General features: G+C 41.4%; 1 protein-coding gene across 1 annotated transcript in view; it reads right to left on the minus strand.

The window, feature by feature from the left end:
- Positions 1-24,255, minus strand: part of asic4a (acid-sensing (proton-gated) ion channel family member 4a) — a gene marked incomplete at its 3' end in the record, with an annotated part of 74,380 nt that extends 50,125 nt beyond the window's left edge. Inside the window, exon 1 of the mRNA XM_083996348.1 lies at positions 23,665-24,255. Coding sequence (XP_083852474.1) covers positions 23,665-24,240 — 576 coding nt within the window. The 5' untranslated portion in view covers positions 24,241-24,255. The remainder of the gene's footprint in view (positions 1-23,664) is intronic.
- Between the last annotated feature and the right edge of the window lie 2,586 nt (positions 24,256-26,841).

A 26,841-nucleotide genomic window follows, 5' to 3' on the forward strand; every position in this document is an offset into this window, starting at 1 on the left:
TGAACAATACAAAACCAAAAACACACAAACCCTGAAAACAAATGCAACAGAAAAACACTGCTTATCCAGCTATTGAACACTGCACAAGTTAACTAGGTCACGGGTCTTTGAAGTTTTTTAGCCTCTTTCAGCACTGTTTCTGCTTAAAGCCCCAGTATCTAACTTATTTGGCTTTTTATGAGCAAAAATGAAATATTGCTTTGATAAATACGTATTTCACTTAAGTCGAATCACACCCGCATACAAATGAAAGCTTTCTCGTACCTTAGAATGAGTTGTTACAAGTCGTTAAATACGTAAGTGGGTGATGCACTGAACCGAGGCTGCCATGTTGCATCGCCATTTTTTACGTTGAGTGGCAGCGTGACCGTAGGTAACCATAGAAACTCAGCGGAGCTGTCGGCTCGGCCTGTTAAAACTGTCACCACTGTGTAGTGTGAGGAAGGACGGAGGCACTGGTGTTGCATTCAGGTGCAGTCAGGCAGACGGCCGTCGGCAAACCAACCGGATGTCATTTTACTCCACGAGAGAAAGACGGTAAAATGTGGGTCGGGTAAACAGTATGACATCACCATGACAACATATTGTCACGCCTGTATTGTTTTGCCTCGTGCTGGCGGACCACTTGTTTACATAGACGCTTGTTTATCCTGTTACATACAACGTCTGTTGTCTGTCTGACTTCTGTCCGATTTCACGTGAATGCAACATCAACAATACTTTCCAATATGCAACCGCACCGCTAGATGGGGGGAATTCCTACATATTATACCTGTAAGGCTTAGGTGTTTTGGTTCAGTCACTGCACCGTTATCTGGGGGGTGAAAACGGTATTTTTTTTGGAAACGGGTCCCAGAGTGGGAAAATTCTTCGTCTGAATGCCCAAAACTGATTTTTTTCTAAAAAACAATGTCATACCCCCCAGCGCTCTCAGGTGTAACCTGAGACACACCGCTACATATTACAGTCTATGGACGTAACGTAACAACAACAGCCGACTACTGTCGGTCGCTCAGACACTGTAGCTGAATCTCACCCGTTAAATCATCACCGATCGTCATATTTGCACATTTAATCCACTTTTAATGTTTGAGTTTGAATACAGCGGAGAAGCTTTCCCTCTTAGCGTTACAGCGCCATACATGCTCCACACAGGCCTGGAGTATGTACTACAGAATTTTTTTGTTGTTTTCAGTGGATCTGTGTGTACACAGATATTTCTGGAAACGATGCCTTGTTTACGGACAAGAAAACAAGAAAAATATTGTTTTTGGTGAGGCTGCGTTTCAGTGTGGACAAGGCCACAAACTGCCCAGCATCAACCAGCAGACAACGTTGGTACGCTGATGAAATACTGTTGAAAGGCATTTCGCAGCTAAACAGACAGATATTTCTCTCACATGTTGGTGGAGACAAATGGGCCTAAAAGGAGAGTGAACATTGGGCATTAGCATTCCAGATTAATGCTAATGTTATTTGCTGAATATGTAAATGCACAAGTGTTGAGCAGAATTGACAATGTTGTGTTTAAAGCTGCGTCGGCTGCACTAAAGTGGCCAAATTGATGTTAAAATGTAGGTTTAAAGGATCCGTGTGGATTTTTTGACTGTTAGTGGTCAAGAGGGCAATACTATACAGCTATTCGCTAGACAGGCAGTGGTAAATAATTTGATTTGCGAAGAAATACAGCAATGCTCCACAAGGACACAGATCTGCTAGCACATACCAATACCTTTACCATCTATCATCATGAAACAAACAAAACATCAAGACTGTATCTGAGCTTATATCTGTCTTTTGAATCTCTACAGTTGGCTAATGTCCATCATGCATTTGGTAGATACGATTGGGCCAATGGGATACCATATTTCTGTGAATACTGAATATAAAATACCCCCTGCATAATACGAGGCACCCTCAACAGCCCACTAGCATTCATTGCACTGAATCTCATTTAACACCTGCTGTTAGTATTTTGGATCAGCGTGATGTAGAGCATTAAATGCCATATAAATCTAATGCAAAGTGTGTGCTTCGAGGCTCGCAGCTTAAAGTTGATGCAAAGTTACCCTAAGTTTGTGTTTTAAAAGAAAATGGTGCACAGTTCAGACTGCAAAGGTGAGAGTTAACTGTAGCACAAATAAAACAGCACTTCAAACAGATAATTGATCCACTCATTGGGAAATATAATCTGAACATCTGAAATACTTTAGGCTTCTTTAGAAGTGCTAATTAGGGATATTGATCCCATATAATAATGTTAAAGAACAGGGAGCCCATTTCTCACCATGTAATCTAGTGTGCTAGCTCAACACTTTTGTGAAGGGCATTTCTCCCAGAAAGCTTTGATGGTATGTGTGTGTGTGTGTGTGTGTGCGTGTGTGTGTGTGTGTCCAAGTGTGGATGATTAGGGGGAGAGGAAAGGGTTGGTAAACATTTCTCCTCTTTTCTGTTTTCTTTCCTTCAGCCCTTCCCTCTTCGGTCAGAGCCAATGTCTTTTCAACTATTTGAGGTTAAAATCAGTGTTGCCTTGAGCTGTAATGGCCGAGTGAGTGACAGGTCAGTGACAGGAAACAAATGTGAGCCTTCATCACACTGGGCATCCACATAAACACCCAGCAACCTCAGGGCCACGCTCTGAATTGCTAATTCGTTTGTGATGAGGACAACGGGGAATGTGTTTTGAGGGGGGAAACCATGGGTGCCACAAAGTCCAACCCCAGCTTCCATTTACAAAGTCATCAATTCAGTGTGTTTTTCACTCCCCCCACGACTCCAAGACAGAATGGACAGTTTTCGGTTTTCAAGAACATTGATCAGCCTCTGCGCTGCCGGGACTGGGGATATTAGAGGGAAAATGATCAGCTAGGCTGGGAGAAATGGCTCACCGCTGGGAGGCTTTGATTGACTTCCCTTAGGGAGGACACTGCCTTAGATCTACTTCGAGGTCTCTGTTGATATACTAGACCACGACGCAGCTGAGAGGACAGCAGGTATGTGTGTGTTTGTAATGGTGAAGAACAGGAGTAACAAAAGGCCAGAGCAGGAGAAGGTGGGATGTCTGGCTCACTGTGTGTAGGATGTAAACTACTTGTTTTCTATTCTGGGCGGAGTGGAGATGCTTTGTGTTTCATTTTTGAGGCAACAGCTCCAGCGTGAGAAGCTAACATGGTGGGAAATAATAAAAGGGCTTGAGATAGAAGTGTGCGCAGGGTAAACAGATAAGCCAAGGTATTTATTACCTTAACTCTCTTTTAATTTGTTCTATTTGCTTTGAATATGGAGATACGGTAATACAGGGGTTTTCAAGCTGAGAACTGTGCATCACCATGGAGGCACAAGAAAGTTGCGTGGGGTGTGTGGATAGAGAGACGTAAAGATACGGAGGGAGGTGAAAGAGACAGGTGCACGTTGGTGTTGTGAAAACTATGGTACTAAAGTTACTTTTGTTTAGTTTAGCACATTGATTTGACACACAGAGCTCACGGCCCGTGGTAACACTCAATGCCCCATTGCTGCAATTTTCTTCAAAAGAACAACACATTTCTTCTCTGAGTCATACCGGAGTCAAATCTGACACAAGTATATTTTTATTTTTAGCGTGACACTTTCTCCCTGACGTCCGGCGCACGGAAGCACATCTTCATATATGTTTAGAAATGATGATGGCAAAAAAAAAAAAAAACCTTGCAATTTCAGACCTTCACTGAAAATCATAACACTTTTCAAGTTTCCATGACCAAGGTAATCCATTGATCAACATCTGAACACCCCCAATTCTGGGTTTATGCGTGAGAAATAATTGGTCCTTGATGTAAGCACCAGACCAGCACTCAACTTAATTAACATAAGAAGAGTAGTATAAGATAATCTGCCTTTATCTCTTAGAGATAACTGTCCCCTTTTGCTCCTGTCTGTATGTCAGGGATATGTCCATCTATGCAAAAGTCACTAGTCACTTTCACACAGCTCCCAATATCTATTTTTCCATTTCATATATTCCATTTGTATTTCTTAATCTGAATGTAACTAAATTAAATTTAAGTCATTAAATTGAACCAATTTAAGTAGCCAGAAAAGAAAAGTCTGATAACATCTCGTGGGCAGGGTTCATACATTAAATATATGTTTTATATTTATTTTATGGAATGTACTCACTAAAGAAAATTCATGTTCAAAATGCTCCCATCATCAGATTTGACCGCCTGGCAGAGAAGCTTAGCTGTGTTTCTGAGTTGTGTGTGGGTTTGAAATGTGCCATTTAACTTTTCTGATTATCAAATGGTGTTACAGGCATTTCCATTAAGGAGCAATACAGAAAATGCGACATGAAAAGCCTCTACACATGGTAAACAGCTGACAAGTGAACTCTGGGGGCTGCTCCACAAAAAAAAACAACACTACAGCACTAAGAGCTCTTAGCAGCAAAGATACAGATTGGACTGGTGAAAGTCATTATAACTGAATCAATCTATGGCCCTTACATTTACTGACCAGAAAAACAATTGTAAGATAAGCAAAGCAAATAAATGAACCTCACTCAAATGGTATATTTATTTCCCGATTTATCAAGGCCACCGCAGGCATCTGTGTTAGTTTGGAGAGGCAGCTTCTCGTTCACTATGAACCAAATTGATTTTTGAGTGTAATTTGTACTGTGTGCTATTCATATTCGTTATTGTTTAATTTTGACTTTTAATTCAAACAAAGAGCTGATTGCAGACATTTAAGCAAGTCCTTTGACTTAGATAACCAGAAGTCACTAGTCCCTATGACCCACAGCAGCACACTAGTGACCTTTGCTGTCATGGTAACAATAAGACACAGTTCTGGTTAGGAGGATTGGTCAACGTTTGGTTGTATTTAGTTGTCTAACAATGAAATCACACTATCAGTCACAGTATAAGCCAATTACACAGACAGTCTCTAACCATTTCTCTTCTATTCATTAAAAAATAGCAAACCACACATATATGTATACTTTGAACTAAATACGACTACACTGCAAAGGAGGTAAGTGACTACTGTAGATGTTTTCATCTTTTTTCATTTGCTGTAACTGGATATCCTCCTCAGTCTCACTCCCACTCAACCTCCATTGACTGAGGATTGTCAGCCTCTTTTCTACACATAACTTGTTAAATAGTTGATTTTTTGGGGGGGGCATTTATGCCTTTATAGATAGTACAGTTGAGACATGCAGTAAATGGCGCCCGACGCGTGACTCGAACCAGGGCCGACTGCAGCGAGGACTGTGCCTCTATACATGGGGCGCCCGCTCTAACCACTACGCCACGCGGCGCCCCTGTTAAATAGTTGATTTCACCAGAATTTCCCTGTATGTCCCTCACACAAAAATAATAACTCTTTTTGCGGAGGTTGTAGATAAGTGATTTACCTTCAGCTGTTTTCTTTTCTCCAATTACAAAGCTTACTCATCTCTTCTACTAGATTTATGGCTGATACTTCAGTGGATAGAAAGGACAAGATACCTGAACTGTGTTTTGGCAATGGTTAACTTTGTTGCGATTGTAAGTCTGTATATAAATTTCTGATGTTCTAGTCACACTGTGCTGACTGTGTTACAATGGTTATTTTGCCGTCAGTAAATGACAGGGGCTTCGTTAGAACATATTTTAAATGTCTGGCAAACAATATCATGCATCTGCTAACTTCCTTCATAATTGGTCAAAATGCTGAATAAAACCAACAATGAGAGGAAACTGATAAATGTCTCCTTGATCCAAAGCACCACGATGTCTATAAATCAGCCCATTTCCATTCTACACCAGCTCCGTCATTCTAGACTAATGGCAAAGAATCCCTTGTGGTGCAGCATCTTTTTCTATTTCACTGCCAATTGTACAGGACATCTTTCACATTCTGTCTCTTCTTTGACACTGTCCCCTTTTGGGTTGCCAAAGCAAGCAAGGAATACACAATACATAGCTGGGTCTTTGAGCTAGTGTCTGACCGAAATACTAAATAAAACCATGGTGTAAATGTAAAACATACACACTTGCATGCCAATGTTGTACTCAAACATGTTCATTTGCATATTCCTTGGGTTCGCCATGTCTTATTTGGGAAAATAGTGTAGCACCACACAGAGAAAACATAGTCTTAAACCACTGTGAAGTCATTACAGGCGAGGATTATGGTGCTGTGGCCAGCTTCTGTATCAGAAGACGTAATGCAGGTACCTGAGAAATAAGGTATAAATCCATATGCAACAGATCCCACAAGGCAAGTGTCCTCAAGCAACCACTTGCATGATTATGTGAACTGCAGAAAGCAAAAATAATCAAACATCCACTCCCTCTCACTCTAATCTCCATGACTTTCTGCACTATGGCTGATAAAGTCCATTAGAGTGAAGTTCATATATCGAGACTTGACACATTTGGCCTCTGAAGTTACGGCACCACGTTTCACCCCACACATCATCGGCGAGCTGACGGCAAGAAGAATGTGCAGCACATGGGGGAGCGGTCGACATGACACAGTAAACAGGCTCAGTGAATGAGTCTGAACAAGAGAGGTACAGTGAAGGCCTGGTCCCATGTGAATAACTAGTGTGTTGAGTGTTACTTATGCAGATGCACTGCGATGGCAGAACGCGCACGCACCTATTTTGCTCAGTAGTACAGGCGGTGGGAGATTTACATTGGTACGACCTGTAGAATTCAAAAGGAGCTTCCTCCCTGCGGGTTGCACCTTACGTCGAGTAGAACCTTGGTTAACATTCAAATCATGAGCCCCTTGGCTAGTTTTAAAAAAGAAATGTCAGGTCATTATAGATCGCACTTTTTGCCGGGGTAAAACGAATACATGAAACCTTTATTACCCACAAGGCACGGGAGGAAAGACACCATCAGAATAATTCCTTTCTTCTCCCAGTTTACTGGTCAGATCAGAGGCTCCCCCCACCGCCCCCTCCCCCCGCTTCTTTTACAAGTTCTTGGGCCAGTCATGTCAGGGTCAGTGCCTAATCACATTAGGGCTTGATCAAAGTTGCAGGAGCAAGAGGGAGAGCAGGAGAACCTCATTTCTCACAGTGTGGGGATTAAACCTCAAGCAACATCTCAGGATCATCAGGGCCGAGCCACGTCCCCCAGGCCCCACAAAAGGCTTCGGCTGAATGGTGGGCGGTGGACAGGCAGCCGAACCTGTTGTAATCTGGAAGACAGAATACGGAGGGCAAAGCCTTGCTCCATGTGCCTGCCTGAGATAGATGATCGGATGGATAAAATATAAAATAAAATACAGGGAGTAAATCACTTGTGCGGATGTCTCTGAGGTGGGTGATCAAATGATCTTAACTTTCCAGCATGGGGAGAACGGTGGAGCAGTCGTTCCCAGACACACTTATCAATATTTCACAGGGGGAGTTAAGAGAGGTTGTTAAGATTATTTGAATCAGATCTTACAACGCCTGCAGCAAACTGAGTGCCTTCATTTACAGATACATACAGCATATGCATTTTATCACGATCAAATTGATGAATCGAGAACTCTGTGGTGAAGCGTGGTTCAAAGATTTTAAGGGATTGATTTGGGGCATAATTCCTGCAAAAGACAAAAATTGTCAAATTTGGTCAGGCACATATTATTAAAAATGTTTTCACTGATGTTTCATTTGAGTGAAATCACTCTTTTCATCGTCAATTAAATGTTAATTTTTCATTCAGCTTTTTGAGTGTCTTTTAACAGAAAAGCACAAATTAAGTGCTTTTCCAAATCCAAATGAAATAAAGAGAACATACACAGTGACATTTCTTTTGACATGATATTGTTAAAGCTCTTTGGTGTTGCAATTTTATCTGACAGAAAAATTGCTAATCATTTGTTTTTTTTCAAAGACAGTAATGGGCCTCTGTTTGGACATGGTGCTGTCTGGTAACACAGAAGGTAATATTTTGAATGCCTCTCTTCCTATTACTTGGTCCCGGCCGGTCTGCAGATGCTGCCTGCCAGTTATATCAAAGCAAAACAAAGGTTCTAAGTAGCTTTCCATTATTCAGTCTACACAAAGCTGTAGCATATAAATTCTTCTGTTTATTTCTGTTTTTCCACTGGCTGAGCCACTGCAGCTTTCGGGTTCAGTTCTGCTCTGTTTGATAATTTTTCTCTGTGCCTGTGAATGTAAAAAAGAAATTACATGACTGGCCTCAATGGAGGGTGAGAGTGCCTCCCACCACTTTTTCATCAGATGATCCTTCTCTTTTCTTTTAAATCATGACAACAACAACAATGTCTCATGATTTTCCAGCTTTACTGACACTAACCGGGTAAACAAGTGGCAAACTCCATCTCACTCTCTGCAGTGCTGCTGATTTAAGTTTACAGAAGTGGTTTACTAGCGTAGTTACAAGTAGGAGGGCAGAAACACCCTTGATTTCTATCTGAGATGGCAATTACATCCAGTTTCACACATGGATGGATTTGCTCATTAACAAGTCCATCCAACACAATCACAACTGCACTGTAAGTACTGGGTTCCTGCAAAGAGAATTTTTAATATGTTCAAATTCGCCCAAACTTTGACCACAGTCACAATAAAAACACTTATCTCAACTGCAGTAACAACAGCGCGGTCATTCCAGGGTATAGTGCAGGGTGAAAAGACAACACAGCAGGATAATACTCTGGTTAATTAGGGCCACTCATTAAAAACATAATTCACATTATTAACATGATGCATGTATTTGTCACATCTGATACAAGACAGAATACAGGAGAAGTGCTGTTAGAGGAAAAGACCAAAGGGAGGCGAGGATTACAGTACTGCTGATATGGCTCAATTAGCTTCCCTGTTAACTGCTGACTTTGCCATGAATGCCTCACACTCTTTGTCAACAACAATGAATTTCTGACACATACACACATGCACACTTGGTTGTGAAACAAGCTTAAGATGACTCATTTTAGGTTGGTTTCAATGCTTCATTTGTGAAAAACAAGATTCAGTATCTTATTATTATCCCAAGGGTCTTAGTTGATAGTAATTAGTTGGACCAGCTAACTAACATCATTTCCCTTCCAAAAACTAGTCACACAACATGGGATGTAAACAACAGGTTTCTATGTCAGAACTGCCATTTTCCTGATGCATGAAGTCTATTTGTGGCCTCCATTAGTGACACCTGACTAACCATGTCTTCATGAGCGCAGTGGTGACCAGCACAGGAAACAATAAGAGCAATAGAGCACAGACTTGCTGCCACTGACCAAAATAACCCCTTGCTTTCATTTTTCCCTTCAGCTGCTGATGACACGTCACCATAACTGGGGGAGTTACTTAGCCTACCTGTCAGTTTTTGTGGCTCTCTGTTTGGCTTAGTTGATTTCTACTGTCACTGTGACTCCACCAAAATGGACATGAACATGACTCAAGCACAGCCCTTTTTTTTCCTTCTTTGTACCTTTGTTCTAGACTAAAGGAGCCAGACAGACACAGTCACAGCTGCTGCCTCACTTATTGCAGAGAGTAGTGTAATGTGGTGTTCCCATTGTCTGAGGACATGATGCATCATATAAAAGTTTAGTAGGTCAAAGTTTAGTTGTATGTTAAGCCAGGAAAAACTCTGCTTTTTGCCTTTTACCTCTTCTGATACTCTTAACCTTATCATATCCAAATGAAAATAATGGGGAAATATGTTTTAGCAGCACAAAGGTTTCAGTGTTTTGCTATTTGTTCACCATTAAAAGGATTTATGCCCTTTTACTTTTAAAGGACACAGCACAGAGCTACAGTTGGTTTTGTTTTTCCCCCCCCCATACGTCGATGTTGTGTTTGCCCTTTTGCAACAGCTTCAAAAACCTGTATTAAACTGTTCACTATGTGCCTGAGCAAAACCTCTTCTAACCTTTCAGCTGTAAGAGAGGAATATTTCCTGCAGTGAAATCAACTCATGCGACATTTCAAAATAACTGGGTGTCAACTGCTCAGTAAACCATCAAGTACAACGGTCTGGATAGTTGATTAAATTAATGTCACAGTGATTACTGTACATAGCAGGTCTGACACATTAAAAGATTAAGGCAAAATAAGTGAGTAGACAAATTAATGTGGGTATTAAAACATGCAGGGCTTGAATCTATTCAAAGAGAGCTGAGAACAAGTATATTTCTTAGCAAAAAAAACTATTTGGGCTGATAAGGGGCAGAATTCTTGGCAGGTATTTTTTTTTAGTTTACGGCCCTTGGCACTGAACTAAAAAGTTAATTTCAGACACTGACTACATGTCATAATGACAATGCAAGGCGAGGCATTTTAACTTCAGTAAAATTCACAGTGTGACTTCTTGCACTGCTCAGGATGACATGAAGATTTTTATGATAGTGTCGTACACAAACAAGAAACAGTCCTCAGAGTTGCAGAGAGATTATGGGGACTATCAACAGCAACACAACGCTGCCATTTCAATCGAAATCCAGACTGCATCCTCGCCGTCCGGGGCCTCTGGAAGGTAGTTGTATCGTTTCACTTTACATATGGTAATATATGTTTCATAATGCTCATGGGAAAAAACAAGAAGTAACATAGCAACATTAACCTTCGTTTTAAACTTTGTCCCTTGCAAGTCTGCAACATTAACCTCACCATCCAGTGCTGCTACATGCTATTTGTGTGGCTAAATTGAGGTGGTGGTGTGGAATAGACGGGGCTGCCCAGGCAATCCAGGTGTTTCATATTTCATTCCTATCGGTCAGGTCTAGCACATCTCCCAGAGACATCTAGGAAATCAGTGTGGATATAAAGGTTTTTTTCCTATGTATTTCGGAGCCATGTGGGAAGAAAAATAACTGACAACCAAGTTTTATCTGAAATGGAGCACGGGAGCAGGGGACCGCATGTTTACCGCAGACTGATAATCTGAATATCGTAAAATCTGGAGAATATTAGTAAATGAGGGTGTGAATTTGTCTCTTCAGACAGAATATTACCACTGTTTTTTGGTGCTCTTGTCTTTTGTAGTTTGCTGCTCTGCTAAATGTGTTTACTTATCCGTAGGGAGCACAATCAAGGGGAAATTGCATGTTCATGGCACAGATAACACAGACTGACCACCAGCAGGAGACACTTTTGCTGAAGCCAATTTATCTCAGAGGCAGACTGTCACCAAGTTTTTCAGTGAAAGTATTCTCAAGATTACACTGTCTTCCAGGGTGCAGGGATCTTTTTTTTGCAATTATCCTACACTTTACAGGATTTAGAAGGGTGAATTTTGCTTCTGTTAAATTGTTTGTACCTTTAACTTACATCTCTGCCACAGTATTCTGTAATGATGCAGCATGTGTGACAGAGCTGGTGATGATGCCTCATAACACGTTCTCAGTATCCGCCAACCTAAATCTCTTAAAGAGGGACTGTGTTAGGAAAAGGACCGAACACACTCCCTGTTTTGCTCCATTTCTCACTCTTTTGTCCACAAACCACCAGCACAAGAACAGTCTAATGAGATGCTAATCCTGAAATCGTACGCTGGTGTTTGGAGGGGTGAGGGTTTTATTTATTCAGTGGCATCTACTCAGTACACAGGCGATGTCTGATGAGATCAGGCCATAGACTTGCATAACCTGCATTAGAAAGAGGCACGGTTAAAGGTGACCTCTTCGGAGGATCATCATAAGCTCTGTGAGGATCAGTTCTGATTTATTTTTTACATCATAACTGAATTCTAAGAGTGGTAAGTTCAATTATTCAGAGGGGTGCGAATGAAAACTGGCTGTGTTGTGGTCTAATTTAAAAGAAAATCTGAAGAGTGAAATCCACGTTGACACTTTTCTCCTATTGATATGCTGGTGAGAATGCATTCTTGCTCTAATCACCAGGAATATGTCGGTTGAACGAGTCTGACACTTTTCAGTCATCGTTAGATGTCATGCTATGGAGCCAGCAGCTGACACGAATGCAAGCTGAGTTGGACAGGAAGGAAATGAAACAAATAATGGCTCGATTTGGAACACTTGAGCAGCATACGGCAGGTGGAAACAAGGGGGGAGGCTCTAATTCTGCTCTCGAACCAGCTGGTCCTAAAAGCGGGGCTGCAGCCAATCTCACTGACCGTTCTGTTTCCCACTGAGCTTTTTCAGCTGACAGAAGTCTGCCAAGAGGCGTGGCACCTTTCTTCAAATCACCTTTCTCAGGGCTTTACAAGGCAGTGTATAATCATAACATAATCATGTCCACTACATCTATTGATCTGTTCACAGTACGCCTCCACTGGAGCAGCCAAATGGTATCCTTAGGCGAAGCTCTTGCCAACAGAGATATAATGACGCCAATTAGATTACAGTGATATTCAAATACACAATGGATTTATGTGGTATAGGTTGTAGTCTCAAGATTATCTGGCTTATGCTGAAATTTGCTAATGTATCCAGTTGTCACACTGTCCCAGAGGTCCCTCAATGTCATGCTAATTAATTATTTATCATTACCTAAACGCACTAATTAATTGCCAGTTTAAAGGCATACTTTCATGGAAGATATATTCAATATGTCTCTGGGGATCACTTTCATCATAGTATACGTACCAATTATCTATCAATATCCTGATAATTCTTTTTAGGGTAGACAGTGAAGGTCAGGGAAGAAGAAAAAAACTGTGATTTGTGCGTGAGAAACCCACTGACATTTATCCCTTACCACGGACTTTCAAGATCGGTTTAAAAGGATGCCATTACCCCCTTTCCTTATTCTCAAAGTGAATGTCAAGGACACGGATAAACAGCAATGCCACACCTCATTACTGGTCATATTTATTCTAAGGAGATGCCCTTATCACAGTGTTTATAATTAAATGGATGAGACCCCGATTTTGAAAAGATCTGTCATTTTCTCTCCCTAAGTTCCTGGGGGGTTGTTTAACGGATAAGCTATTTGTCTTTCCCAGCCATGTGCATGTTATATGCTTTTCATTTCGTTGTAAGATCAGACAATCACAGTCTGAGAGGGTCTAATTATAGAAGCCTCCCATGAGTTGGCATTAAACTACAGCAGCTCGCCGACATCTCATATTCAAATAATTGGCACGCTTAGAAAGGGTCCATGGCATTTTACAGATGTTCTTGTGCACTGTTTAAAATGAGTCAAGACACCCATTAGCTGTTCTGCGCTGATGACCAAAGAGCAAGACACTGCAAGTGACAGTACAAAGCCTCTAACTTGAAATGCTCAGCCTGGTGTTAATGGCACCTCTATTGCCACATCTTCAAGATCTTGAGATAAACAAGAAAAGAGATTACACACAAAATGTCTCTTTCAACTATCATTTTTTACAGTATTTTCAAGTTCATAACATCAACTGTTAGAATTATATTTTGTTTGTATTTTTCAATTTACAAACAAACATAGAGACTATGAGATCCAATTTCTCACAACACATCATAGGGTGCAACTCTGGCTGCTATTACAAGTGCACGTGTTATTTATTACACTGTGCAAACTGTGTTTAATGGTTTTAAAACAGGCTAAAATATTACTGAGAAGTGAAACAGACTGTGATCCATTACACAAGATAGATTAAAAAAAAAGTTGGTTTCATTTCACTTTGTATATGATGCTTTACCCCTATGTGTCTCATAAATAAAAGCATTTTATATGGTCTAAGTAAAATCTAGGACAGTAGGCTATTAATGGCCGAGGTACTCCTCTCCTGGGGCAACAGTGTTAATCGGAGCAATAGGTCTCCTTCCTGCTGGATCAATGTCAGCACAAATTTCAGATTGCTTTCCTGATGTGCGCCAAGTTATCTGTGATTCAACTTTAATAGGTTATTGAACGGAGCCAGCATTTAGGGAGCAGGGCCGTATTTCACGTTATTGACAATCAAATGCACACAACTTTCTCATTAGCATGCATTAGGAAAACACAGAATTAATCTTGACAACACCATTGGGGCACATGACTACAGTTACACGCTTGTTTAAACAAACATGCCTAACAGTGACTTGGTGGTCACGTGAGTCAGGGACATAAGGAATGTAGGTAAATATAGCTCGACAGATGTTACACTGGACAAAAAAGCGACCATGCTAACTGAAGGAGAAGCACAAATCAGGAAAAAAAAAGAGAAGGGCATGGATGACAGGCTTATCTAAATATAAATTAAACATTGCATTATATATGTATGATGATAAAGCCATCCACAGCGTCATTTTTAATGTTTCAAGATGTCGGTACATCATGGCTTCCCTCACTGTCACTTTGGAAACATCAAGGTTTTCAACATAAATGCCGGCTCAGAGATTTGTAATCGAGCATCTCAGAGGCCTGAATGTTTCACATTTATTTCACCAACAAATTGGTATTAAAGCTAAAGAACACCATGTAATGGATTCATCTATCTTCATACTATTTACAATTACATAGCAGATATACAGAAATACAGTAAGAGCTTTGTAAATGCTATGTCCAAATGAGATCAGAAACCCTGATGTATGTGATTCTCTACCTCTATGCAAGCTCATTATACTGTAATGCGTTTGCTCTGACACTTCCTAACCAACATGAAATGCTTGGATGACAAAATAAGCGGTGGCAATTCAAACGGGGTGTGCTAAATCAGATGACATTTTGCTGCACCTGAAGGTCAAGTGTTTTGTCAGCATGGACAGAGCCTGGCAACAAAGCTGCCAACATCAGGTGAAAGATTCACTGTCCACATGTTATCCAAACAATTCGGGGAACAAAACATGTCTCTGAGCAAAGAAAAAGCCGGGGAATGGGAGGTTGCTGAGAGGAAAAAGGCAGATATTTACACAGCAGTGAATGTAGAATATTACACTATGCACAGCATATTTATAACAGTGTGAAAAATTGCAAATTTAGTTATTTAAAACATTACAGTAAAAAAAAAGATTCCTTATTATGAAGACAGATACAAAATAGAGAGGAAAGATGTAAAAGAATGGGATGAACCTACATTGCACTTGGGATATAGTAGCAGTAGTAGTAGCAGTAGATGTAATTGAATGGTAGTTATTTTCTAATTGGCATAGCAATTAAACCGGTATTATTGTAACAAGTGAAAATAGAATCACTGTGTCATGACTAAACAGTAACTAACAGTTTACTAAGCTTAGTGACACAAATATTGGCTGCTGGCAGGAGGTGAATCATTTGATAAACAAGTGTGTGGGCTGTCTTCCTTCTGTTTCCTGTGCCTCACATAGATTTTAATGTAGTTGGTGGAAGCTGACTTGAGTTGGTGAGTGTAAAAGACAGAAGAAACAGAGTTGCTGTAATCTCCCACAAATATTGAATTCATCACCTTGAAGGTTTTGAATCAGGACCCTCACATTTCAGAGCTGTGAATCAACCTCTCCTGTCAGTCTATGAAGCAACTGTTAGCTCAAGCAGCTGCAGAGCAGACAGACTTGAACAGCAGTTTCTCAATACCAACAGGAGCTATACAGCTGTTATCAATGAATATAAAACCACTTTGAATTTGTGAATCATAAGAGTAAAATAAACATCTGAGCCAAATGGTCTGATTATACAGGTTGTTGATACTTATTCTCTCAATCCCCCATGGGCCATTTCTTGATATCCTGGTTGGAGATGGGTGGGTATTGCGTCACTTGAGTGAACCCCCCCCCCCCCCCCCCCCCATCCCATTGTTTATTTTAATTAGGGACCTACAACTCCACCTAAGAGCTCAGTGATGACACCTGGCATCCCAAGTGCAGCCCCCTCTCTTTTGTGATGTGATGGCTTGCCGGAGGGCTTGTTAGGACAGGGATTAGGTTCTCTAGTCTTGTTGCATGGTTCATCGGCTAGATCAGAGTACCTCAGCTTTTTGCACTCAAACGCTTCCTCCACTGCAGCATCCCATGGTAGTGTTAGCTCCCTGATGAAGAGGTTACTTTTGGGGTGGTCAACCACCTTTATTGGCAAGGAGAGACTCTGAACAAGGTCTGCTCGCCTCTTCCACTACCTGGCTGTTGGTATGTTGGGTTCCTGTGCTGATGGCCTCTTTGGGAGTTGTCCTTGTGGAACAAATACAATGGGGTTCCTTCCAATTTGAACCTACGTGAACAACTAGGATAGATTATCTTATACTTGTTGGTTATATTGTGATTAAAGTAGCTCTGACTGATGCTAAGTGTTACCTCCAACACACAGTAGTTGAATAGCATTAGTAAAAAGGTGACCTGGATGAAATGTTGATGGAAATTTTTAATCTACCATAGACTCCACAAATCTTTACAAAACAGCATAAAGACATAAGCTGGGTCCCTTTACAGCAAATGGTCTCAAAGATGGCCAGTAGGAGCTACTGACACAAGGAAGGCATTACCTTGAATTATTCAGTATTTTCCAACATAGCCTGTTGTTCAGTAAGCTTGGTGTACATTATTAAGTAATATAGAACGTCAAGGATTTTCAGTCAGTATGAACATTACACTGGAGGAAAAAAAATGCATTTTGTGCATTTGCTGCTGACCCAATCTCATAGCTACTTGACAAATCACTCCATGCATCTCCCGAGAGGAAGCCACAAGGTATGCCAAACATCATCAAGGCCCGTTCGTTGGTTTACTCCACAGAGCCATATACATTCAGACAAAATATCACACCTGTCATGACACCTTAGTGTTCATGTACTATAGTTCAAACCTTGTTTGCATTCACTTTAGCCAACAGTAATGTGCCCAGAGAGGGAAAAGGACAGAGAAAAGAACTAAAAAGCATATTTGACAACTTTATGTGAAATGTGTGTGGTTACAAACTTGAAAAACCAGTAAGGACCATGGCCAAGTGTGTGACATTAGACATAATTCAGAAATTCAGAAGAGTCCAGCCAAGTGGACAGACAAGGGCTTCATGTTAGGACTATGCCAGGGGTAAATATTCACTATGACATTTGTGCTGTATGCTATTACCATCGGCTGAATTGTAGCTGACTGACATTTTCATCCAAGTCATACTTCTCATGATTTCTACATTTCAAATCCATTTAAAATATCAAATATACAGGGGGTGCACACAACGGGAGCGGGAACACCGAACAATAAACTGTGAGGTCTTCTTAATCCTACGGCAGCCTCAGAGGTGATATGACACATTTCTGAAAGCCTTGTCACCATTTTAGGAGTTTCTCTGGCTGGCCTGCTAAAATTAACTCTCATTTGGAAATTCTATTTTACCTCAATTTGGAAATAGGAATAAACCAGCACACCAATTTGCATTATAATTCTTTTTTCTTCCCTTAAAACACAGCAGCCCCCCCCCCCAATCTTGGTTCAAATTCACAGGTGGCTGCAAGAAGACGTGAAGCACTTCCAGTGAGTTAGATGCTTTCTGGTTTGTAGTCAAAATTATCCCACACATCTTTTCTCATTTGAAACCTCTAAATCGTGGCCCAAGTCCATCTGAAATGTACACTCCTTCTGCGAGTTACAGTACTTCTGTGCAGTTGGACATTAATATTTTAATAAAAAATAATGAACAGAGAGGAAAACAACAACCTTTCTCTGTTTCAGTCTGTTTTTTCAATGTTGCATTTTAGTTTTCATCAAAAAATGTAAAGCTATCTTTGTTGTTGTTTCTATTTTAGTAAACACACTGGATTCATATCAACTATAAACTGCTGTCGAACTGAATTCCACTGCAAGGTGTCTCTACTTTTTTGTCCAGCTCCTGCATGTGCTATCTCTCTCAAAGTAATTAAACCCTATGTGCGAGAGGAATGAAGAAGCACGAACCCATTATGTGACGGTGGCCTAAAAGCAAGCTTGGTTAATTTTTCAGAGGAATTTCCACTAATGCATTCAGAGACTGGGAAAGATGACAAAATAAAAAGCTCACACTGGCAGCTAAGAAGAAAAGTGTGCATTTAAAGTGTGCTTGGCCAAAGGCTTCCACAATCATAGTTATCCACACGGAGGATGCTGTTCATCATCACCGTAAACTGTAAGAAAAAGAAAAAGGAATATATATACACATAGTGATGGAGGTACATGAGTGCAGGAATACTTCATTAAGCAGGATGGAGTCTGAGTCAACTATATTTTCAAGAAAAATGCGCACTCACTACTAAACTCATTCATTAGTTTAACTCCAACAGAGATCAAAGTCTTTTCCTAAATCCACTGGTTAATGAGTCCTTTTTAAAGGGATCCTGGGGAGTGACACCAGTATTGTGGGCAGTGGCTTTAGCAGGGATGAGATGTATTGGTTTGATGGGGTCACTGAAGCAGAGCAGCTGCAACCTAAATCTTTCAAGCTGTTAACATGAGGAGACCCAACTTGGAAATGCCACAACACTTAATTAGCACTGTTGATGTGGAAAATGTTTGCAATATGGAAATTGAGTACAGTAAAAGAAATGCTGCTTAAACAGGCTATTACCTCCATAATCCTGGAACATGAAGACACACGCTTTTCATTTGTAAGGACTTAATGCAACTTTGAGTTTTTAAATTTCCCAGCAATCTCATCAGGCCCAAGGGTGTAATTTCCATCAGTTCCCTTTTGCTCTTTATTAGTTAGCTCCCAATTCAGACAGAGCAGTTTTCTGGAACACAACTTTTCACACAATAAAAAAACAAAAAAAACATTGATGCATTGATCAATTTCTTACGTAAAACTTGTGATTTCACTTTCGGACCGGTTTCAGAATTTTATTTCACCTTATCAAAACATTCATTCCTCCCCATCCCCTCACAGTTCAAACTGTGACTCATCTCGTATTGCTCGATAATTTCGGCGCCCTTTAGGGAAAAGGTAGACAGTGTATATTGATTGATTTGGGCTGGATATACGCTAAAACAAACAGATATCTTGTTCTAAAGATCAAATTCTTCAGCAACTCTGGCGGCATTAACAAATGCAGCTGAGACTGGGCCCAAAACACAGGCACAGGATAATTAGTCACACCAGACTTGGAGTAGGAAGGGCAGGGAAGCAATCTGACTGAAGGATGTATTGATCCTCCAGAGAGGGAGGGGCACCCAGTCAGGAGTCATGATCAATCTTGCAAGCCAGCTCTCTCAATCTGTGATGAAACCTGTGTGTGTTTGTATGGAGGGACATGCCTGTGTATGTGTGAGTGTGTGTGTATGTGTGAAGCCACATTAACACTACCAACAGCTCGGTGTATGACTTGTCAGAAAGAGACAAATGTCTGTGTGAGTAAAAGACTCCCAGGGGTTAGAGGAGGGGGTTTAGCTGTACCACAACATCGGAAGCCTTTATCGTCGAGTTAAAAGCGATCCCTTAGCCACAGATTCTCCTCATCAAACCGAGCGCTCCAAACCGTGGCACAGTGAGAGGTTTTAGAACCGGCTCAGGGGGCGATAGAAAAAAGTAAATCTTCGCAAATATAAACTGTTTGCATATTGGTATTATCCAGTGGCTGGTCACAGGTGGGTTTCATCTGATTAGACAGTGGTGATGCATATCGAAGGAGCAGCCGACCAATTGCACTGTAATTCATCTTCCTCTGATACACTGAGGAGGAGGAGGAGGAGGAGGAGAAGCAAGGGAAGGAGTGGAGCGCGACTGAAGTGGGCTGAGAGAGCAGCAGTCCTGCTTTAGCGTTCGTTGTATAAAAGCGAGATACAAGATCACTTAGTTTACTTATTTCTTTTGCATTTTTCAGGACGGGTTAAGGGAGAAAACAGCGCTTATTTGTTTGTTTATGGGTTGCGGGAAGGGGGGTGTAATAAGACTCAGCACTGGTCTCCAGGGTTGGGTGTGTGGATCAGATATCAGACAGCATGCTAAGCTGCAGGGACACCCACAGCAGTGGAACTGTAGACGGCTAATTGACAGGCTGTTGGAGACGAAGCCAGTCCAGATAGCAAGTCACTTTCACGCTCCCACACTCCTTGCTCTCCACCAAGGGGGAAGGCGGCGGGTGGCTGGGCGAGGTGTGTGTATGTTTGTGAGTGCGAGTGCGAGTGCGTGTGTGTGTGTGTGTGTGTGTGTGAGTGGGTGGGTGCACTGTTAAGGGATGTGCAGGCTTTGGACTCACGAGGGAGGTGGATGTCACTCTCACAGTTGTCTACACACACATACATATTTTTATGTATTGTATATATATATATATAGATATGTATATAGATATAGAATGGAATAAAGAATAGAACAGAATGGGGGATATAGAAAAAAAGACAGAGCGAAAGCATGTGCATGGGAGTTTTCACAGGACTGGGAGAGGTCGGGGCTGTGTTGTATTTCTGTTGGTACAGGGAAGACTGCGCTCATGTACCTTTTGCAGACACATCGGCTCAGAAAACCACATCTAACACGCCGCGGCAGGACCGAGCAAGAGACTGACAAATTGTGTGACCTTGCACCTACAAGTATAACGCCCTTGTGTACGCTTCAACATGCCAGCAAAATGTAAAACTTGTTTCCCCGTAGAAAAGAGCAGCACATCTGGAAACTGAATGTTATAGTTTTGGTGACTCATCTTTGTTATTGCAATATTTTTTTGTCCTATGCCCACCTATTCTTTTTCACCCCATGAACCACACAAGGGCAGTCCCTTTTTTTATTGAGATCAACTCACAGTAATGTCTCTTTTGTGCCGTGTCTTTTAGTATTGATTTACATTAATGTGGTTTGAGATTTCATCCCACCATGAAAGACCGGGGAGCAGGGTGATCATCATCTGTGGTTTATACTATTAAACATTCAATTATCTATAAAAACACACAATAGGCGCTTCAGTCGGTGTAATGACAGATTGCAGGCGGAGAGCCCCTCTGTGTTGTCCCCGTTAACCCAGGTTTTTATAGATCACCTCACATGCCACCCTATAGCTGTTTAGTTATCTCCATGAATATATGCAAAAGGGATCTGTCCTTGCTGAGAGCAAAATCTGATAATGCAGCAGCAAACACAGCTGAGAGTCAGAGCAAACCAATTCAGAGCTCTGTTTAAAAAAAGCCAAAGGGCTCACTGCTCATCTCTGCGACAGCACCACACAATAGATGAACAATTATTCAGAGTTAGACTGGGAGAAAAAATATTAATCTATTTATTCATGGCTTGTTGAATCAGCTTTATCTTCTGTGATTAATCCAAGTCAATAATGTAATCTTTAATTATAAAGAACGGCCTTATTACCTACGTCAAATAATCACGGCGGCCGACGATGCTGGAAAGAGGAAAACAAATTTCACTGCTACGTGGGTATGTATTTTCCTGCCATAAATTAGAGCAGCCAGACTATTTTGTTTTGGCCCTGAGACGTGTATTTATTTAAGTCTTTTGAGCAGTAAGTCAATGCACAGACAGAATAAACTAATAACTTAAAAATAAATATATTATACTTGATTTATAAATACATACACATACGTATATATAGAGGGAGATATGCAACTATTTGAAGAAAACACACAGAGTTTTCACCAAATCTATCATTCATGCAACAATAAATTTAATTATATAGAATTAATTTGGAAGAGAATACAGCTGCATGCAAACATGAGGTGTGTTCCATATGGTATGGTTACAGAAAATCTATAATGTATATAATATCGCAATTATTCTTCATCATGCAATTTTCCCAAGACCCCACATTCACAAAGCTATTACCAAAATAAAACATCTGGAGGTCTCAGAATGATGAATTAATAAAAAACACATTACAAGAAGCCGATCTAGAAGGAGGTCCTATAGAAGCTTTAACAGTGAGCAATGTGTGCAGGAGACTTTTAGAGTGTATGTGGGTTTGTACATGCATGCATGTAATTAATAGCACATCACCAGCGATAATGGCTTCCTTGCTGCAACAAATGATGTTCGATTTGGAGTAACAAAACACACACTTACATAAACACGAAGAGAGGTGCGCGTGACTGAGTTTCATTTGTACTGAGACTTTTTTTACTCTGCTCTCTCGCCTGTTCCCACATCTCCCAGTCCTTCCTCCCTTCCTCTCTGTGCACTCCCAGTAGTGATCCCCACCAGGACTCAGAGTAAGTGATTTGTCATGCGTAGAGGCAGCAAGTAGCCTGTAACAAATCTAACTGACAGCCCCCGAAAATGCAGATCACATAGCCGACAGAGAGGAAACAGCAGCTTGGGGAACTTTCAACAGTGTCTTAATCTGCGATGAAGTCACTCCTTGTGTGAAGGGAGCCATGGGATGTTTCATTGACTGACATGGGACAGACATTTCCTGGATGTCAGAATTGTCTCCTAATTAATGTACTTAGGGAGGACTGAGTGTCAAAGTGTCAGAGGACATTGCCGTCAAATGTGCTAGAAGCACATTATAAACTTTTAGACTCATGTTGCCGCTTCAGACTGAATTTCGTCAAACTTTTCAGCTCCCCTGAGGAGCATGACATTTCCTTTTGCCTGATACAACAACTGAGTAAAATTTCCATTCTCATGTCACAGGTAATTTCATGTCTCCATGTGAGAGGCTGCCGTCAACAAAGACAAAACAAATACCTTGGCAAACAGTTAAGGGATCCAAATGAGAAGCAGTGAAAAGCCATTTTTTCTTTGGTGTAATTTGGCACATCAGAGGTAATGTAGTGCCATCCTCGTGATAAGACAGAATCTTTAGGTCTCAGGAAGGTGAGCATATCAATGTTCAACATACCCTATTAAGACTTGACATCGGCACTTTATCATCACTAAAGCAATTGCATATTCCTATTCCTGCAAGAGAGATGGGGAAATCCATCTCCCGCAAGGACAGTGCCTTTAATAAATAGTGCACAGAACACAGGCACAAACTCTCCCTCTTTCACCTGATCCCTCTCTCTCTCTCTCTCACTCGCTCCCTCTTTTGCTCTCAGACACATACACACACAGAGACACACAAACACACACACTTTCCCTCTCATGGAAATTGTTTCATTCCTTTTAGTCAATCTGGCTAATGCAAAAATCATGTATGTCTGTCTTTAAATATTTAATCTTAACAGCAGCAAGATTGAAATACAACGGAGAAGAAGCATTACTCCTTCCCTACTGAAAGGTACAAGAGCTGAGAGAGAGAGAGAGAGAGAGAGAGAGGGAGAGAGAGAGAGAGAGAGAGAGAGAGAGAGAGAGGCAGCTGCTCTGCATTGTCAGAAAGAGAGAGGGGGGAGCGACTGGGAGAGATGGGAAAGAGAGGAAGAAGAGACTCTGCTATTTTCGATGACAATTTTGTTGCCATGCACTCAGAGCTACTGGAGTTGGAGGCAGCATTAAAGCACAGTTTGCCTTGGAAAAGTATACAACCACATGCGACAGCTCTCTGTTTTTCTTCCGCGGGAGCAGCCTTTGTTCTTTGACATAATAGATTCTGGTACAAGCTGAAACACTCGGCTGGAGAGAAACACTGTTGCTGCTGCTTAGAACTTAGTGAGAAGGGATACAGCTCAATGACTGAGCCGAATCCATGAATCTTGCATGCAGAAATGTATCGTGGGAACCACATGGCCCCCGGAGAAGAGAACAAGCACAAAGAGAATTTCAACTCCTCATCTCCTAAAATGCTCACTTTACTTCAGTACTTTTGTATGAACAAGACAATAATAGTAAACGATTCCTCAAAATGTTTAAAATGTGGACATTTTTTATTTTTGAGAGACTTGTTTTATCCAGAAAGTTTTGATGAAGCCAATAAACCACGACAAAGCAATGTAATTTGATTACAATCGGGTGAAAGCAGAACTTTGAGTAACTTTTTCACTCACCACAGAGAAGTCCTCCACCGAGCAGTTTTGTCCACTGAAATTGCAGCTCATGAGCATCTCTTCTAACTGATGTCCCGTCCTGTTGAAGATGTCCTGCATGTCAGGGGCAGGATACATTAAATCAGTAGGTTTGTGGCCGTCCCTGTTTTTGGGGGGCAAACCTGTCAAGTTAGCCAGGTGGTAGATGTCGGCATCGGTGAGCGCAGAGAAGCGAAAGCGGTTGATGTTGCAGATGGTCACAGCGGGGAAAACCATCTCGGGGGTCGCCTCCTCATTCAGAGCTGTGACATGAGGGTGCTCCAGGTAAGAGATGGCACACTTAGCTGCTTGGTACAGAAATAGTGCCAGTGAAGTCAAAAAGGCAAGTGCCCAGAGAGTCTGCCGGATGCCCAGGCGACCAGAGACAAAGATGTGGTTAATCCCATGAAGGGAGCAGGAGTTAGCAAACCCGGCCAAGTCCTTGGCCGGAGGCGTGCAGCTCTCCTCGATCAGGCTCTCCTTGTCCCCATCCTGCTTGTTTTTCTGCTTCTCATCCTCCTCTGCAAATTTGATTTTGCAAACAAATTCGATAGGCATGGGGGCAGCCAGGTCTGCGTTTTGGTTTTGTTTTTGATGGCAGCTATCAGCCCTGGATCACTTCCCTCCTACTTCCTTGGCTTTTGTCCTCTGAGCAGGAAAGAACTCCACAAAGAAGAGAAAAAGACAGGAGAGAGTTTGTTGCTGCTGCTGCCGCCTGTGCTGTGACTGATAGTGCTGCTGCTGCTGCTTCTGCCGCCACGGCTCCTAGTGACTAGAGCGCTGCTGCTGCTGTGCTGCTACTGCTCTGAACGCTTGTCTCACTACTTGATCAGCTCACACAGTCTCGCTTATCAGCAGTAATACAGCTGTCAAAAAAAAACCACCCTTCCCCACTGCCTCAGACCCACAGATGAAAATGCAGCATTTTGAGTCGGGCTAAAATAGGCACAGGGTACTTAATAATTCATGAGAAGGTAACATTGTGATTATTTCCTCCTCACTGGCGCGAGTCACAAATTCCCCCGGTCATCCACATGCTTCCCGCAGACAGCCCCCCTCCTGTTTAATCCACTTGTTTGGACGGCGCTTTCACTTCTTGACCTGAATAAAGTTTGTGTCAGAGGTTGCTTTGCCAAACATCCGGCGTTTGATGTAAATCACCGGGGGTCACTGCTTTTTAATGCCACCCCCAATAAGGTCTCCAGAGATTGCCTAATTGAAACAATAATGAGGAGCGCGAGAAGTGGAATTGAGCACAAGGCAACTCCTGGCAATCAATCTTGTCTTTGCAACAAAAAAGTAAAAGGCTATTGATCGAGCCGACGTGTCTGTCAGGGTAAAAGGTAGTACAATGGTGTTCTCTTTTCAGGAACTAATGGTAGCATCACAAGACTCCTGCACGAATTTGAATTAGTGAATGCCTCCTGATCTGGACCCTGGTGCTGCTAAAGATGTTGAAATAAAGTATTGATCTGCCTCCGTCTCTACCCTTTACAGTGTGTATCTTAGTGCTGTTAATGGCCCTTTTCCAAGTTGCCAAACAAAATTATGCAAATGCGAGGCAGAAAAGTGAGAGCCCTAATGCATGTTATTCCCCTTTAAATGGAATTAGTCATGCGGGTCACATCACAAGGGGCTGGGACCTCTAGAGAAAAGGCATATTTAAAAGTGAATTCAACCGCTCTAAACAAACGTGCCAAGTCAAGTTCAAGAGAGATTCAGAAATGCGGAATTACTCAAAACTGCAGAGCAAACGAGGATACAAAAGAAATCTGCTTTTCTAATCCTCCAAAACCTCTCTTTATAGATATGAGGACTTGTAAAACATAATATTTCTGTCTATAAACAGAGGATTTTTGTACAATTAAGCAGTAAATGTAAAGAATGATCAGATCTTAATCAGGCTGGTTAAAAATAACACAATCTCTTTTCTCTTGAAACATGAGGTAAAGACTATAAAAAAAAAAAATCCCAAACTGTGGCTGTTTTCTTTTATGTTTCCTTTGCCATGGCAGTCCCTCAGACACCCACTTTTTGTTTTATACCCGTTTAAAGCAAGATTGTCTTTTGAAGGTGTTTTCTCTTGATAGATAAACAGAGATATCGAGGATATTGCATTCACTTGATAGAAGCAAAGTGTCCATGGTTTAGCTATGCGTCTGGCAGACACAGAGGTCTGCTAACCACAGAGTGTTTTATGTAGTCATTCCCAGAGGATCCTGGTCTTATTTACAGTCTCACAGAGGGAATGAGAGCTCACAGTCCACGCCATGACTAAATACCAAATGTGAATAAAAAACATGCAGGCACATCTGGCACATGAAAACCATTCAAAGAGTGGATGGCATTATATTTGTTTGTCAGAGCCAATTACACTCCAAACCCTGGGTCTGTGTTGTGTTTGATGCAAAAATCCCAAACCCAAAAATGAGATACAATGGCCTAAATGCCCTGACCTTCGAGTTATTTTAGACACTGTGAATAACATTAGCACAGGTTTCTGTGCCCTTATGGTCACATCTCATGCAGCCATGAACTGAATCACTACCATGTGCAGGTTTTGAGTGTTATTTCTTCCTTTCAAATACAAAGCTGTGAGTGAGAGTGCTTCGGAAGAATCTTTGAGATTCAAGATTGCCCCTCCTGGTCTGTATATAGAGACATAAAAGTAGTTTGTGGAGCTGAAAGACGCGGACAAATGATGTCCTCCCTGACAACGCAGGATGACACTTTTATCATCTCACCCAAAAGCTCCATCTATTGGACATCTCTCTGGTCAATTGTGGCATTGACATAAAGTGCAGTGTAACAATTTAAGACATGAATGGGTTTTATTTCTTTGCAGATATTTTCACAAATAAAATTCAACATAATTTAGGTTGTAATTGAATTATCAAAACACCACAGGATAAAGCTGAACAAATGATAGAACAGCTAAAGAATCAAAGCTAAAAGGGGGAAAAAACAGCGCAAAAGGAATATTATTTTATATTAAGATTCAGTGTTGAGAGAGTGAAACCCTTTTTGACCAAATTATATACAGTTTCTACTATCAACCAAACAATATTAGCCTACACCACAACTCAGACCGACCAGACCTCCCTCTTTCCCTCATTCATTTATTTTCCCTCTGGTTGGAAGGCAGACAACATGCAACTT

This window comes from Trachurus trachurus, assembly GCF_905171665.1.
Source record: "Trachurus trachurus genome assembly, chromosome: 21".
In the NCBI taxonomy this organism is placed as follows: Eukaryota; Metazoa; Chordata; class Actinopteri; order Carangiformes; family Carangidae; genus Trachurus; species Trachurus trachurus.